Source organism: Siphateles boraxobius, unplaced genomic scaffold (genome assembly GCF_051911475.1).
Source record: "Siphateles boraxobius isolate OS27281-9 unplaced genomic scaffold, OSU_SipBor_1 2, whole genome shotgun sequence".
NCBI lineage: Eukaryota > Metazoa > Chordata > Actinopteri > Cypriniformes > Leuciscidae > Siphateles > Siphateles boraxobius.
Genome location: NW_027508810.1, coordinates 4,057,373 through 4,074,603, shown reverse-complemented (window position 1 = coordinate 4,074,603; position 17,231 = coordinate 4,057,373). Strand labels below are relative to the sequence as shown.

The 17,231-nt window shown below is 42.6% G+C and overlaps 1 protein-coding gene across 5 annotated transcripts in view; it reads left to right on the top strand.

Moving 5' to 3' along the window:
• The first annotated feature begins 9,432 nt into the window (after window positions 1-9,432).
• Window positions 9,433-17,231, top strand: part of arhgef9b (Cdc42 guanine nucleotide exchange factor (GEF) 9b) — a 75,677-nt gene continuing 67,878 nt past the window's right edge. For 2 of the 5 annotated variants that reach the window (XM_077235694.1, XM_077235696.1), the window contains exon 1: window positions 10,670-12,239. In XM_077235694.1, coding sequence (XP_077091809.1) covers window positions 10,776-12,239 — 1,464 coding nt within the window. In that variant the 5' untranslated portion in view covers window positions 10,670-10,775. Of the gene's footprint in view, window positions 9,604-10,669; window positions 12,240-17,231 lie in introns of those variants that run through there. The other 3 variants (XM_077235698.1, XM_077235697.1, XM_077235695.1) reach the window with 3 other exon arrangements.

The following is a 17,231-nucleotide window of genomic DNA, read 5'->3' as shown; positions in this document are numbered from 1 at the left end:
AGTTGTTTTCAGTTAAAACAATTCTAACATGCATTTTAGTCTGGGATTAGGCTTAAATGCCTTGTCTGTGAAACAGCGATAGTGAAGCAGTGTGTAGGTATGCAACAGGAAGTGACACTGGAATTGCTGATGACTCGTTCCAGCACTCAATTAAAGGTAATAATAAGGGCACTTTAATATCACACTCTAGGTGATAGTAGGCATTATTGGCAACTGGTTTATAACAGTCAAACTGCTAATTCAAATATAGTAAGATTAAGAATTAATCAAGTGGATTTTAACAACAGAACACAACTTCCCATTTCAACAATAAATAAAACACACCAGCTGTAAAAAAAATAAAAAATAAAATAATATTCTTTTGTTTACTTACATTAGAATGATACTCGGTTACTAACGTAACCTCGGTTCTCTCTAGAGAGGTTCTCTCGTATTGCGTTAGTTTAGCTTACGCTACGGGAAAGATTCATCTTCTCGAGATACTGAAGCCAAAAAATTATCCTTAATTTTGTATTCCTTGTCAACGCAGTGCAGCAGTTAGCAGACCTAGAGCAGGCCATCTTGCGTGTTCATTGGCTGCCCTGCGGCAACTGCTGCAGCCTACCAGTGAGCCCGGCGTGACGTCACGCCCAATGAAGGGCGCCCGCGCCTTCATAGCATCACAGCCCACCAGAATGGGCGTGGCCTGGCGTATAAAAGTAGGGGCTGTAGGCTGAATTCTCTGGTTTTTCGTCGACTGAAGAAAAGTCGCTCGTGGTGCGAGCACGGCCGGTTACGCAATACTCGTTCCCTCACTAGAGAGAACCGAGGTTACGTTAGTAACCGAGTATCGTTTACTAGGCACATGGCACATGGCACATACCCTACTTAGTGCAGCTCAACCAGGAGAGCTGAGTCATGTGAAAGTGATCTGAGCAGGAGATCTGGGCAGAATACACCTCTCCTTCAAACTGACAACAGTTTAGCCTGCAAGGCAGGAACTTCTAGGTTATAAAACCTGACAAAGGTAGACGGGGAGCTCCAGCCCGCCGCTACACATATGTCATGGATAGAAATTCCACTGGACCATGCCCACGAAGAGGCCACGCCTCTCGTGGAATGAGCCCTTATGCCCAGAGGACATTGCAGACCTTTCGACGCATAAGCGGCTGCTATAGCGTCCACTATCCATCTGGACAGGCTCTGTTTCGAGGAGGCGAGACCCTTGGTGCGCCCACCAAACGAAACAAAAAGCTGTTCCGAACGCCTGAAGGAGGCGGAGCGCGTAATGTAAACCCTCAGCGCTCTGACAGGGCAGAGGAGATTCAGATCACTTTTGCTGTCAGATGCTGGGAGAGCTGACAATGAAATAACTTGCGCTCTGAATGGAGTGCCCTTCACTTTAAGGACATAGCCATGTCTAGGTCTGAGGATGACTTTAGACTAATTCGGGCCCGAACTCAAGACACGACGCGCTGATAGACAGCGCATGCAGGTCCCCCACACGTTTTACTGACAGCAGTGAAGTCAGAAAGACGGTTTTCAGTGATAGATGTTTCAACCCCATGGAGTCTAGTGGTTCAAATGGAAAAGTTTTCAGGGCCTCGAGGACCAACGAAAGATCCCACATGGGAACCGACGGGGGGCGCGGCGGATTCATCCTTCTAGCTCCTCTAAGGAAGCGGATGACCAACTCGTGTCTTCCCAGTGACTGGCCGTGCGTCGATTCTGCGAACGCTGCCATGGCCGCCATGTATACTTTGAGCGTGGATGGGGATCTTCCCTTATCCAGCAGCTCTTGTAGGAAGGTGAGCAGATGCGCCACCCTGCATGTCCGCGGGTCCAGACCTCTGTCGGTGCACCATCCAGAGAACACCGACCATTTAGACGCGTAGAGCCTTCTCGTGGAAGGGGCTCTAAACTGCGTGATCGTGTTCATCACTCCTTCTGGCAGGGCAACAAGTACCCGTTGATCAACCATGCATGCAGAGACCAGCGCTCTGGATGGGGATGCCAGATCGTGCCGCGAGCCTGAGAGAGGAGATCTGCCCTCACCGGAATCGGCCACGGAGCTGTATGTGACAGCCGTGCTAGTTCCGGGAACCAAATCTGATTCTCACAACGCGGGGCTATGAGGAGCACCGAGTGGCGCGTTTCCCTGATTCTCTTGATCACCTGTGGCAACAGAGAGACCGGAGGGAAAGCATATAGCGGGAGGCTGGGCCAAACCTGGGCCAGCGCGTCCTCGTCCTTCGAGAAGAACGTCGGGCATTGAGCGTTGTCTTTTGACGCAAATAGGTCGACTTCCGCTCTGCCGAATAGGCGCCACAGTTCCTGGACCGTTTGGGGGTTTAGGGACCATTCCCCTGGGGGAACATTGTCCCTGGACAGTTTGTCTGGGCCGTCGTTCAAATGGCCAGGCACATGCGCCGCCCTCAGCGAGCACAGGTGCATCTGAGACCAAATAAGGAGGCGTTCCATCAGATTGCAGAGATTTCTGGATCTGACACCGCCCTGACGGTTTACATAGGAAACCACAGACATGTTGTCCAAGCGGACAAGAACATGCTGGTCCTGTATGAACGGGAGGAAGCACTTCAGCACGTTCTCGACCGCTATCATCTCCAGACAGTTTATGTGAAAACCCCTCTCCTGGTCTGACCACTGGCCAAAGACCGGTCTGCCCTCGAACAGCGCGCCCCAACCTGAGTTGCACGCGTCTGTCGAGATGTCTTTCCGATAAGAGATGGTTCCCATCATTACTCCCTGCTGGTACCAGTCGGCCACTAACCAGGGCTGCAGAGCCGCTATGCAGGTCTGAGTCACTCTGATTTTCTGGCCGCCAGACACCCAGGCTCGGCGGGACACGCGAGCATTCAACCAGCGTTGGAGCGGGCGCATGCGCAGTATGCCCAGCTGAAGCACCGCTGCAGCTGATGCCATACAGCCCAACATCCTCTGAAAAAGTGTCGATAAACGAGCCGTCATGGTCACCTCGTCCAGTTCTATTCCTAAAAAGGAAATTGACTGGCTGGGCAGTAATGAGTTCTTGGTCCAGTTGACCGTGAGACCAAAGCTTTCCAGATGACTGAGAAGCACTGTTCTGTGAGATAGCAGTTCTGTCTCTGACTGTGCCAGTATCAGCCAATCGTCCAGATAGTTCATTATTCATGTACATGTCCATTATTCATGTACTTCGTAAATGTACGGGGTGCTAGGGACAGGCCGAACGGCAGGATGGTGTATTGATATACCTGACCGTCGAAGGTGAATCTCAAAAATCGTCTGTGACGGGGTACTATCTGAATCTGAAAATAGGCATCCTTCAGATCTAGAGAAATTAACCAGTCCCTCGGGCGGACGTGCGCAAGGATTTTTCTGGTCGTAAGCATTTTAAACGGTCTTTTCGCAAGTACTTTGTTCAAATGTCTCAGATCTAGGATAGGTCTGAAGGCTCCATCCTTCTTGGGTACGAGAAAATATCGGCTGTAAAAGCCTGACTCACTCAGAGAAGGCGGTACCTTTTCTATAGCCCCTTTGCACAGCAGCTTTGCTATTTCTGCGTGAAGTAGGTGTGCTACTTCCGCATTCACTATCGTCGCGGTCCGGGCTTGAAAGCGCGGGGGACAGCAAATAAATTGAAGTGTATAGCCCTGCTTTATTGTGCTCAATACCCATTCTGAAATCCCTGGGATAGTTTCCCACGCAGCTATGTGAGCCGCTAGGGGGCGAATGGCCTCCGGGTTCAGACCGCCGCCATTTGCAGGCTTGTGAAACTGAACCGGAGCCGAAAGTGCGGCGCGCGCGCTCTCGGTTCTGGGCAATGGCTGCTCGTTGACAGCCGAAACCGGCTGACTTATGTGAGATGTCCCAATCATAAGGGATGGGGAACATATTTGTACCATACTTTGACGCGCGAGCAGCGCACCGGGCGGAAAAGCTTACTGTAAGTGTGAGCTCGTGTACGCGGGCACGACACTTACAACTGTATCTGACGCCCGGATCATACTTGATGGGGAACGTTTAAACCTCCCGGGGGGAGGTTTGTGTTGGCAAGCGTGAGCGCTCTCTGGCGGGCACGAGACTTACATTCATAACCTGCTTTTTTGATCGTGTAACAGAGCGGGCAGATAGTGGGCACAGACCTGTGGACACATTTCTTACATTCAACACTCGAGCGGCTTTTCTGCGCTTTATGAGAGTGTGCTCTGTGAGTGACACGGGATTCGGAGTGCTTATGTGTAGGGGTGAACACTGGGGCGTCGGCACTTTCACTACACTTAAAACACTGACGGCGTGAGCCGGACCAGACATTATACTCTTTTTGAGATTTCTCTGGGTCGCCGTGAAAACGGCGTTTGTGTGCAGGCGAGAGGGTGAATAAACCGGCTTGTTGGCTGCTAATTGAACCACTGCAGTAGCCTGTTTGAAGGGGATTGACAGGGAAATGAACTTTGACGGCGGTCCGGCCGCAGCAGGACACACGCGTCTTTTCTCTCTCGCTGTTAGGAGGGCTTCGCGTGCTCAGACTTCAGCGTAATTCTTTGCCGAGGCCCTCTGGGGGGCGGCGGTCTGTGACGGCTGTCTGAGCGCGATCTAGGGCGGCCGCCCTGGCGTCGCTGCGAAGGCTGAGGCTGAGGCTGTGATGGACGCTGGGTGCTGGTTCGCACAGGCGGCTGTCTCTGTCTCTCGCGAGAGCGGCCTGTGGCGGAACTCGAGCGTCGCGGCAGGAAGAGGTTCATGGCCTGCGTGGTCTTCTGCACCTCAGAGAAGCGGTCAACGATCCCGTTCACCGCTGGGCCGAAGAGACCAGTGGGGGAGAGTGGCGCGTTCAGGAAGGTGGCTCGCTCAGATTCCCTCATATCAGCGAGCGTTAACCAGAGGTGCCCTCTGTCACAGTTAACACGGCCATGGCTCGTCCGATGGCTTGGGCATGGGGTTTTGGTGGCGCGGAGAGAGAGATCTGTCGCACCCCTCAGATCCGTAACCGAAGCTGGATCCTGGCCCTTCTCATCCCACTCACGGAGGTGGTCGGCTTGCAGGATCTGAAGCACAGCCATTGAGTGTAGAGCAGACGCGACCTGGCCTGAGGCGGCATAAGCGCGGCCGACCAAGGCAGACATGGATCTGCAGGCTTTAGACGGGAGGGCTGACCGTGACCGCCATCTCGCAGAGGGCGGGCAAAGGTGCGCTGCGACCGCCTCTTCCACAGGGGGAATAGCCGTGTATCCTTTCTCGGCGGCGCCGTCCACTTGGGAGAGCGACGCGGAGGCCTGTGACTGAAGTCTTGAAGAAAAAGGTGTACTCCACGACTTCGTCAGCTCCGCATGAAGTTCCGGCAGGAATGGAGCGGGCCTAGTTGCTGAAGCTGAAGCTCCTCACAGAGCTCGCAGCCCCCGGACGCGAGGGCGAGCTCTGCGTGTTCCAGGCCCAGGCAGAGAGCGCAGATCAGGTGGCGGTCTCCGGCGCTGAGCGGGGCTCTACAAGAGCCGCAGGAAGTGCGAGGCATCTTTAAAGGCATCTTTTTTTTTTGCAAGGCAAAAAGGATACGTCGCCGGATAGCGTAGCTCACACGGATGGCTGAAGGTGGCGAAGACGGCCGGCTTCCACAGCCCTGTCCTAAGCTGGCTGTTCGCTGTTCGACGGCGGCTTCTCTCACATCCAGCGATGCGAAGAGCTCGTTGAAGAGACGAAAAATCAGAGAATTCAGTCTACAGCCCCTACTTTTATACGCTAGGCCACGCCCATTCTGGCGGGCTGTGACGCTATGAAGGCGCGGGCGCCCTTCATTGGGCGTGACGTCACGCCGGGCTCACTGGTAGGCTGCAGTAGTTGCCGCAGGGCAGCCAATGAGCACGCGAGATGGCCTGCTCTAGGTCTGCTAGCTGCTGCACTGCGTTGACAAGGAATACAAAATTAAGGATAATTTTATGGCTTCAGTATCTCGAGAAGATGAATCTTTCCCGTAGCGTAAACTAAACTTACGCAATACGAGAGAACCTCTCGTAAGAGAACCTCATATTTGTTGCATCATCCCACATGAGATAAACAGACTGATTAGAGCAGAGGTATTCAACAGGGTCATTCAAGCTTGAAAAGGTTCCGTCTATGTTCTCCGTCTAGAAATGTTCTTCCTAGCCTGAGTCCAAACAAGCATTGTTTGAGTTGGGTTAGGAAAATAAGTAGGGTGAATTAAGGGTCATTGGGACAGTTTTTGAATTTCTGCATTGTGCAGGCATAAATTAAAAACATCAGCCCAACACATGATACATTTCTGTAATACTGAAGATGTTACCTATCCATTTGAACAGGAAAAAAGTTTATATTTGAATGAAAGGATGTGTACATACCACTTTTATGTAAACTGAGCCAAAACCCATTTTTTTGGTAATATCTGGGTGATTGTGACAGATTATCTTTTCATTAATTTAGGGTATGTGTGAGCATATTAACTATATTGCACAAGTTAGTTCATACTTTGATATAATTGTATATGCAATTTTGCTTTTCCTGTTCATTATTTAGAGTCAAGTTTATTTCTGTTTAACTGTATTTCTCAATGTTTATAAATCCACCCACAATTCATACAGTACAAGAAATGTAATTGAGGTAAACGAAGGCCAAAAGTCATTGAAAACATTTAAAAAGTGCCTCCATGAATTAACTGTTTGACAGATGCATTTAAACTTCAGACCTTTAATGGAAACATGCATATGGTTTATTACTGCAACAATCAGTACAAAATTGTTAACTATAATGTTTCTATTTTCAGAATCAGGTTTTTTTATTTTAGCAAAATCTAGCTAGTTCATGCATATTTTTGTGCTTGATTAGGGCTTACTCAAATAAAGAGGTTGGGAACCACTGATTTAGAGCATACAGAGCATAAACAATGGTCCTCTATTGCAATGTTAATCATTTTCTTAATTAGCAAAGCCTTTAAGCACTGTCCCAATCACCCAAAATCATGCTGTCCCATCCACCCAAATTGTGTTTGGGTGGATGGGACAAAATAAAAACAACCTATTCTGAAAATAGAAACATGATATTAACTATGTTTTTTACTGATGTTGTATCAGTAGTGCATCATATTCGTGTTTCCATTTTTTTTTTTTTTTACAATGTAGTAGCTACGACAATTTTAGGACCTTATTATGAAAACAGCAAAAGCTAATGTCATTTTCCCCAGTTCATGTATTTCAGGATCAACTTCCTGTTTGATGCCTGCCCCGCCCACCTACAGGATGTCACACCAATAAGGCTATCCAATTTTGATTATGTGGTCTCACAGCTAGGGCTCAGCAAAAAAAGTTTTCACCCATTAGGTGAGAAAATAAACACTGCATAGTTATACTGTCCCGTTCGACCTTATGTCCCAATCACCCTAAATCCCCCCATGTGCATAAAAAAAAAAAAAAAATGATTATTAAAGTTTACAGTCATAACACCTTGTAAAGTAAGAATTATTAAATACAATATAAAAAGAAGAAAGATATTGGAACAATCCCAGGTCAAAGATGATGATGATGATGATGATGATGATGAAGAAGAAGAAGAAGAAGAAGAAGAAGAGCAGAATAAGTATTTCCCATTAACAGCTGATTTATTCAATACGGGCAAACAAAATGAAACAGTGTGCTACGCACAAACAATACCAGACAATGTGTGATACAAACAGAGGAACTTAAATAGACAGACATAATAAACTAAATGATAAGCAGCTGTGAAGATTAATCCATAGAAACTAATGATTGGCGGGAAACTAAGACAAAGGAGAACATGTCACTGAAAAAAACAAACTAAAAGTCTGTGAAAATGAAAGTAACTGTACAGAACCGTGACAGCTATATTACCATATAATATGTTATTAAAATATAATTTTACTGTTTCTTTATTGGGAGCTTTGCCTAAGATATTTACTGGTAAAACAAGTTCCGGTTTAGCTTCAACCATTCAACCAACTGTCCCCACAAGGATAGTAATACCAGTCATTTTTTAACTTGGAGGGACTTTTTTTTAAATCATATGGAAATCATTGGAAAATGTAAAAAATGCAGAAAGTTTTCTGTGATGGGTAGGTTTAGAAGTAAGGTTAGTGTAAGGGGATAGAATGTATAGTTTGTTCAGAAAAAAAATCCAAAATAAGCTAGTTCATTGCAAGTTCAGGTTTAGCTAAAACCATTGTGTGTGTGTGTGTGTGTGTGTGTGTGTGTGTGTGTGTGTGTGTGTGTGTGTGTGTGTGTGTGTGTGTGTGTGTGTGTGTGTGTGTGTGTGTGTGTGTGTGTGTGTGTGTGTGTGTGTGTGTGTGTGTGTGTGCCTACACTATCATGTTGATCTGGAACTATGTCACAGGAAACTAAGGAAAAGGCCAATTGTTCTACAAGATAAAAAGTGATGACATCACACGAGGTGCTTTCTGAACAACATTTTGAAATTGAGATAATATGGAACAGACATCAAAGGTATAGTTGATAAAATGTTCTTTAATTTTGAGTCAAAACTTCTAAATCTAGTCCAGGTTTTTGACCCTTTTCCCATTAATCATCTCTCTGTCTGTCTGTATAAACGGTAATTTAACTTTTGTGTATGTTCAGCTCATTGACAAAAGAATTTAGTCTTGCCTTTGGTTGTAAAAAGCAAATAAATAAATAAAAAGGAGGGTTAACTTATCCAGGATGTGCATTGTGACAGAAATGGATAGCAGGAAAGCTGCCTGCTCATGCACAGGAAGCGTGCTGAATGTGAGGCGTTTGGTGAATGTTTTATGGTCTTTTGTCTTTTATAAGTAAACAGTTTAAGAAAAGTTGATGCCATAAAAAACCTTTAAATATATATGTCTGTTCGATATGTACAGTGTGGCAGTAATATGTTTTAGCTGATTAAATGGCTACAGCGGCAGTATCATGTTGACAAACTGGAGCGTACTGACTCACAAGGGGAAAGAAACCCCAATTGTCTTTCCTTCACAATGGTGCTGCACAGACAGAAGGGAAAGAGTGTACGGAGCAGATATTTACATGCTGTCAGCCAGGCTTCCTGTCTTTGTCAAACTTAAAGCATTTTTTCACTCAGATCCACTCTTTCCTGTGTAGAGCAGGAAAATTGCATGTGATTACAGTAGTACCAAAACAGGACAAAAAGGAAGTGTTTAAAATAGGCCCTCAAACTTTGACCCTACGTTTGCGTATTGTGTTGATTTATTATGTACATTACAGTGCACACCACTGCACTGGTGAACATATTCAAAACTACTGTGGCAATGAATTATTTTGAAAGTTATTTCAAATTAACATTTCACTGCAAACGTAAAAAGCACTGACCAAGCCAAATAGTGTGTTCCATTTAGAGTCTTTGTAGTTGCAGTGGAAGAGTGGCAAAAATAACTGGATCATGACTTCAAACTTAATGAGAGGAACTGGGCGTGTGTGTATGTGGCGTCTGTTCGGTCTCTGTGGGGCATCAGGCTGAGAAAAACCCTTGACCATTTCTGAAGAATGCTGTGGATTAACAGTCGTCCAAATGATTATATTGGAAAACCATTTTTAATGTGAAAGGATTCACACAGAATATATTTTGTTCTTCTATGAGACAAACACTCTGATTCAACAGGAGAATTCTAATTTGGTAAGTTTTTCCAAATCCATTTTCTTATCAACGAATAGGAATTTCCTGATGTGTGGGTTCATAACATTGCCTTTTAACTTGTTAAGACGGAACTCATAACTTGTTTTGTTTTTAATGAGTACATTCCAATTATATATCATTACGAAAATTCTTACAGGATTAGAATTTGAAAATTCTTGTATATGCGTATACAGTTCAAACATTTGGAGTCAGTAAGAATCTTTTTTTTTTTAAAGATTTTAAAGCTCAATAAGCTGAATACAGAAAAACAGTAATATTGTGAAAAAAATGTTTATATATACTTACACACACACACACACACACACACACACACACATATATATATATATATATATATATATATATATATATATATATATATATATATATATATATATATATATATATATATATATATATGATTTTTCCCCCTGTATTTTCAGCAGCCATTACTCACAGCAGTTCAGTTTCACATGATCCTTAAGAAATCTAATATTTCTTATGACAGTTGAAAAAAGTTCTTCTGCTTAATTAAGTATGGAAACTGTGATTACAGTGTGTTTTTTCTTTGATGAACAGAAACTTTTTAAAATATATATATTTTTTGTAACATTCTAAATGTCCATTTAAATCATTATTGCTAAATAAAAGTATACATTTCTTTCCAAAAAATGTTTACAGACCACAAACATTTGAATGATAGTTTGTGTGTTTATTTATAAAGAGTGTGTGAATAAAGAGAGAGAGAAAGAAAGAAAGAAAGAAAGAAAGAAAGAAAGAAAGAAAGAAAGAAAGAAAGAAAGAAAGAAAGAAAGAAAGAAAGAAAGAAAGAAAGAAAGAAAGAAAGAAAGAAAGAAAGAAAGAAAAAGAAAGAAAGAAAAGGTGGCTACTACAAGTTTATTGTGGACCTGGATTAAGAATCAATTATTAATTATTTATACTGAATTAAGTATTCTTTTTTTGTTTTTAATGGGCATATTGTGTTTTCACCATCCTGGGGACATATCTGAATGTAGAATGTTATACCGATCATTTGAATTTCGTTGTTTTACATAAGAAACATAAATCTCCCATATTGTGTGATTTTTGCTTTATCACAGATTTTCTCAAGGATGACAAAAAAGATGCTTCATAAACTGGACACCTGACATTTTGACTTAAAATGAGAGAGGATGGATAGTACAACCAGCCCCATGTCAGAGTCTAATCTTACCAATGGATTTGTCAATAGTGTTTTCAATGTCTCAGCTGACGAAGACAGCAAAACTGAGATCTCATGGATTCCAGAGTCCAGTTCCTCAGACTCCATTACTCCCTGTCAGACCCTCAGAAGAGAAAAACAGGAACCCAACCGGCGCTCCAGGACCGCAGCCATCTGGAGGATCCTGCACCGCCGTAAAGCCACCTCTGACCTGGACAGGCGACCTCACTCGGTGATCCTCCCAGGTGAAGCGTCCTTTCTAAAACTGTCAATCACAAACAAAGTAAAGTCCTTCAAGAAATTAAAGTCCCCATCTGTTTTTAAAGGGAAAGCTGGTAAGATTTCTGATGCCAAATTCGACATTGACCTGAAAGATGACGTAGATGATGTGTATATGTGCAAGGAATCTCCTTCTTCAGAGTTCAAGCATGTGTTTAGGAATAAAGCCAAGAGACATTCATTTGCAGGAGACACTGCAGACTTCTACTGTACATTTGAGGACATAGACCCAGTTGCAAGCCCAGACAATGTCCACCAGGAGATCAAGGACACCGTTAGCAACCAAAATGGGTATAAGTTGTCAGAAAGAGTCATATATACAAAGAAATCTCACCCGAACTTCTCAAACTGCAACAATTCATCTGTGATGGAACAGGAATCCTGCTATGTGAAGCAAAGCCTCAAGATACCTCAAAGAAGACGATGGTCAAAGGGGGGTGATGTTTTGAATTACTTGAGAAGAATTTCCCTCAAAGGAAAAGGAAGTCAGACGTTGGCAGAGAGTAGTTTTGAGTCAATGAATACCCTGGACAAAACCATTGATTCGGACTATGGCTCAGTCAGCTTTGAGCTGGTCAAAGATTTGAACTCTGCACCTGAACAAACGGACCTTGATGGCAAAAGCAGCCATTTTCGTGGCCTTTTCCGATTTTTCAACACTGTAGCCGAGACAGCAATGAAATGGAGAAACTCGTCTCGCTCATTCTCCCCCCCTGAAGGACAGCAGTCGCCTCTTAATTTGAGAAAGACAGATCAGTCAGGAGAGCTTATCCCCAGTATGCCAATCAGGAGTGAGCACAAAGCCGATACCTCAGTTCACTGTAAATCTACATTATCTACTGACATGGTGGTCTCAACTGTCAGTGACAAGGTGGATTGTTCTCCTCCGGTGGTGCTGAAGGCCTGGAGAACTTGCCCAGACTCTCCAAGAGATAGTAATTCCCTGTGTAATAACTCGGATGAATCCCAGTCTCAGCTCAGCTCGACTCATATCTCTCTTGCCACCATTGAGAGCCACCCAAGATATGAAGAACCAGACACACCAAAAGAAAACTCTGTGATCTCAAATCACTTATCTAACAAAACTGTTGATGAAAACCAAGATATTTGCACAGATAGGAAAACGATAACAAACTGCCCGGAGGACATATTTAAGGTAATGTAAGCTGCCTTAAACTGACTTTTTTAATGACAGAAATGACATTCACAACCAGTATTATTTCTGTAATGTAACATATTTTCAGGTGAAAGGGATTTTCAATATGAAAGTGTACTGTAGGCTTTTGTCCATTGATAGCTGATTGGATGGTGAAAGGTGGTCTCTATGACAGGTAGATGAAAGGTGGGGTTGACAAAATAACAAGGAATGGTGTTGTCAGCTAAAATGTTATTGAAATCATTACTTTTTGATGAGATATCATGAAACAAACTTCCAGGAATGTTTATTAAGTAAATATAAGATTTCATGTTGAAAAACATTTCATAAGAAGACTATCCTAATGCTGCTCAATCTTATTGCCATGGCTGGCATTCATTTGAATACCTTGTGTTCTATCAGGCTGACATTGCTATCAACGCATTACTAACTAGTTTGCACAACTAACTCATTTTGCTGTCAATGAAAGATGTATTTTCAAATGCTATCATAAATATGTCATTGATCTGACTATTTAAACAGTTTCATTTAGAGCGGGAATGAGAAACTTAGGTCCTTGTAGGTATCTATCCTGCAGATTGTCAGTTCCTGGATTATGCATTCCTTGTCAAACACACCTGCCTGTACACACCTGACTTAAAGTCCCTATAAAATCCAATTTAAGTTTTTTTTTTTTTTTTTTGCTTTTAGTATGAATACGTTATCCTTAAGGTTATCTATAAGTAAGTGTGCTCCCAAACAATAGCCGCGTTCCCATTACTCTTCAAATTGCGCAAATGGAAATTGCAAATTGAAAATACGCCCATTGGAAACACGTCAATTTCGCAAAAACTCCCATTTATCGCAAAAAAGTTTTTCCGCTTGCATGAGGTGGTTTTTCAGGCAATTCGAAAATTTATTTTAAAAAACTGCAATGGTTTTGCGCATTTACAGGTCATCTGACGTAGATGTGTGGTTTGTTTGGACAGAATACGAGACAGAGTTCTTTATTAAATTTCATAAAAGACAATAGAATTACAGGAGTACTGGATTCTAAACCTCAAAAAAATGCCACAATCAAGACCTCGAAGCAGAAATGAAGGACAAACACCTAGAAACACCTCATATGTGCCGCTCTCAAATATAAGGGCCTTGCCTTGCCATTAATGCTTGGATAACACACATACATCTCCTTTTAATGATGTTTTTTCTTAACAAGGTTCGGGAGGAGCAGGTGCAGATAATTAACCCAATTTGCGCAATTGGAGATCAATCAGTAATCAACTCAGGACAAGATAAATAACATCAGAACCCACCTTTGTTCTTTGACTGTTTGTCAGCATCCCACCTCCACCCCATCTCCTCACTTTTAGTTCCATCTCTAGTTCGATCTACTCTTACCAACGGGGGGGAGTACTCTGGGTTCGGGCAGAAATTCCGAGCTCGGAGCCCTCCACCCAGACAGCACACCAAATACGCATAACCTTTACCACAGCAATTATATGTAGATGTGAACTCATGAAATAATAATGGCCAGTGCCGTGGCTGGGATAAACATAAAACTACCAACGTCTGTTGCCATGATTTTTGGAATGACTTCTCACAAGAGGAAAAAATGAAGTTTTAGTCGCATAACATCGGTTAATGGAAACGTCGTCATTTCGCATTAGTTTTTTGTCGATATTTAGAAAAAAACACAAAAGTTTTGTGCAAATATGTAATGGAAACGGGCCTACATTTGCATTTAGAAGATATAAGCATTCAAAACTTACAGTATTGCACTTCCACCATTATGGAACAATGATTTTGATGACATCACTCTGCACTTCGGCTTCTCATCAAATTTCCTGTCCAATCAAAGGCTCTCTAAAATCTGAGTTGTTTGACGAGCTCAACGGCTCTGCCCGAGCTGTGATATGAACAAAACGCTATTGGCCATTTAAAAAAAGGGTTTCTGTTTCAGTGGAAATTACATCAACACTGAATAATCCTGCAGGTTTCAAGGCACCTTATCAAGGCACTACAGCCTTTAAGCTGTGTCTCATTTCGAAGGCTGAGTACTCCAGGAAGTTGTATTTGTCAGCCGCAAATGTCATTGAGCCGCATACCTTCACTAATTACGCTTCACTAGTAATAACGGTCAATTTGATAATGGTTAACTTTCTAAAATAAGACATCTTTTATAACGTACGTGGTCGACAAATGAAACCTCCGGAGGACACAGCCTTTGAAATGAGGCACAGCTTTAGATTCGAATTTTTCAGGTGTCTGATTAGTGATGGAGCTAAACTCTGCAGGAGAGTGGCCCTCCAGGACCGGACTTTCCCATCCTTGATTTATGCCCTGTCCACACGGAAACGCATTTAGCTGTATAAGTACACATTTTGTATCGTATTGGCGTTTCGTCCAGACGGATCCGGCGTTTGGGGACACTGAAACTGCTATTTTTTGAAACTGGGTCCCAGAGTGGATAAATCTGAAACCGACACCATTGCGTTTTCGTGTGTACGGCCAATCCGTACATTTTGTGAAACGATGATGTCATCACACCACGTGTCAGCATTACTCAAACACCGCTATGTCACACGTAACAGCAACAACAATGGCGGACTATATGCTTGTGTTCGTGCTGCAGAAGCTACTGAGCCTATTATCTTTACTAAAGCAAAATCTTCTGCTTTTATGCTACTACGGTGAGCAATCTTCATCTTCACCTTGCTGTCGTGTTGGGTTCGTATAGAGCGCGCAAGGTTATGCGCATGCTCCAAGTCTTCTTCTCCTTGTTTAGTGTATCTCTGTGAATTACAGCGCCACATACTGGTCTGGCATTTATACCACATCGTTTTCAGTCGGTTTCAGTGGTTTCGTGTGTACGCATATATTTTTTTGAGATCACGCCGTGTTTACGAAAAAAAAATTAGAACGAGGAAAAAAAAGATCGGATAGGGAAAGCTCTGGCTTTGTGTGGATGTGGCCTTAGTGTGTTAAATTGTAATCCTAATCTTAGGGTTAAATGTCATGCAGAATCTACTTTATCTTTGCAGTCCAAGAGAGAGAGAGAGTGATATAAGAAATCAAAAATGTATTTAAAATGTTGTAACCTGTAACTGACTAATGTAAAAGTCCTTTGATTTTCATCTAGTCCTTTGTAAATACCGCAGTGCCAGCCTTGGTCTAGTTTGTCCTAGTGAGTGTTGCATTGCCTTTGGTCACACTGTAGAGGAAATTCGATTTGTTTTTATCCTCAAAATTTACCAACGACTAACTGTTAAAATAATAATTAGACAGATCAGATATTTTTTTCTGTTCAGACTGCAGTCACTTTTGCTAGCATATGAACATTGGTTGTCACAGTAACAAACTTGAGTAGGTTCATCATGCATGCAACTTTAACAATGGATGTATTTTCTCATGAGGGCAGTATGGGCCATGTACGTATTGATAGATTGTTTTTCAATTTGAAAAGAGAAAATTATGGTGGTTTTACTGTAGGAATATTAGATGTGGTTGGACCTGAAATGCCATATTTCTGCTGATTTGTCAACAAAACCTTAATGTGATATTAAGGCAATGATTACAGCTTGTGATTGTAATGATTACAATTTAAGGGTAATATTTGTCAGTTTGTCCATCAAAAAATGGCATCATCAGAAGTGCGGCTGGATCCAAATTGGGGTTACCATGGGATGGGCCTCCTGGGATAAAATCAGGAAAGCAAAAGGATTAATGTTAATTTGTGTAATTTATATATTTTCTCCAACAAACATACCTATAGGCATATGGAATGGTGAATCAAACAAATTCATAAAGAAAAAAATGTAAATAATAAATCAGTTCCATAGTGGGTTCAAAGTGATAAAGGCTTAGGACTTTCCAGTTCATTTGCATGGGTTCTGCCAGTAGTGAGAACTAACGCAACATAAGCAATGATGCACATCCGAATCAACGAGACGGGGAAGTTAGCGAGGGAAGGACATAAACAAGTGGAACGCAGCCCAGAAAAACATGGGTCAGATTGACACCAGACACCAAACAAGGGAGGTTGGTGTGCCTCCAGGAACAGGCTTGGGAAACACTGCCCATAATGAAAAGTAAAACTGTGACTCTCTATTCATTATAATTATTATTTAAAATTATAATTATTAAATATTATATTCATAATGTAGTTTTTTTTTTTTTTTACATACAACTCCACCCTTCAATGTCTGGTTGGAAAAATTACAAAAGAAATCAAGCCAGTAACTGGGACAGTGGAGAGTGTAGAGTAAGGACAGTTGGTTTAGCTTTTGACCCAACCAACCCGAGTTCGAATCATCCTTTCTCCAAACTCACTCTTCTTATATCATCCCAGAGAGGCATTTGTGTTAAATGAAGAAAACGTTTGAAAACTGGAAATAAAGTGCCCAATGTGAATTTAATAGGCATATAATTGAAACTAGAAGTGTTGTCCTCATGTTAATTGGACGGGCTGCACCTTCTAAGACACCTTTACTGATCAGCAGGTTCAGTATGGTTAGGAGTAGGAGTACCCTGGTGAAAAAGAAATATGCCAAGTATACTTGCAGCCAGACTAATTTAGTATACTTCAAGTGTGTTAATGATTTAGTTAACTTGAAGTGTGCTATTTTGAAACAACTGTTTCGTACTAATTATATTTTAGTGGTAATTAAATTGTAGTAAAGCATAACTTTAAGTGTATTTAGTGTACTTTTGTGTGCTAAACTGGAACAACTTCAAGTATACTTAATATACTCTAAGCATATGCTTGTGTAGGGACTAATTACATGCTTGATTAGTGATAACAAAGTGTATTTTTTGTGTTACAAGTTAATTAAAAATCCATTACGAGTGTATTTGAAACATACAAGCAATATACCATAAGTGTATTTAAATTTTTTTTTTTTTTGGGGGGGGGGGGGGGATTTTATTAGGATATGACAGTAGGTACATAGGAAGTGGGGACGGGATTGGGAAAGGTCCGCGAGATGGGACTCGAACTCAGTTCTCCTGAAG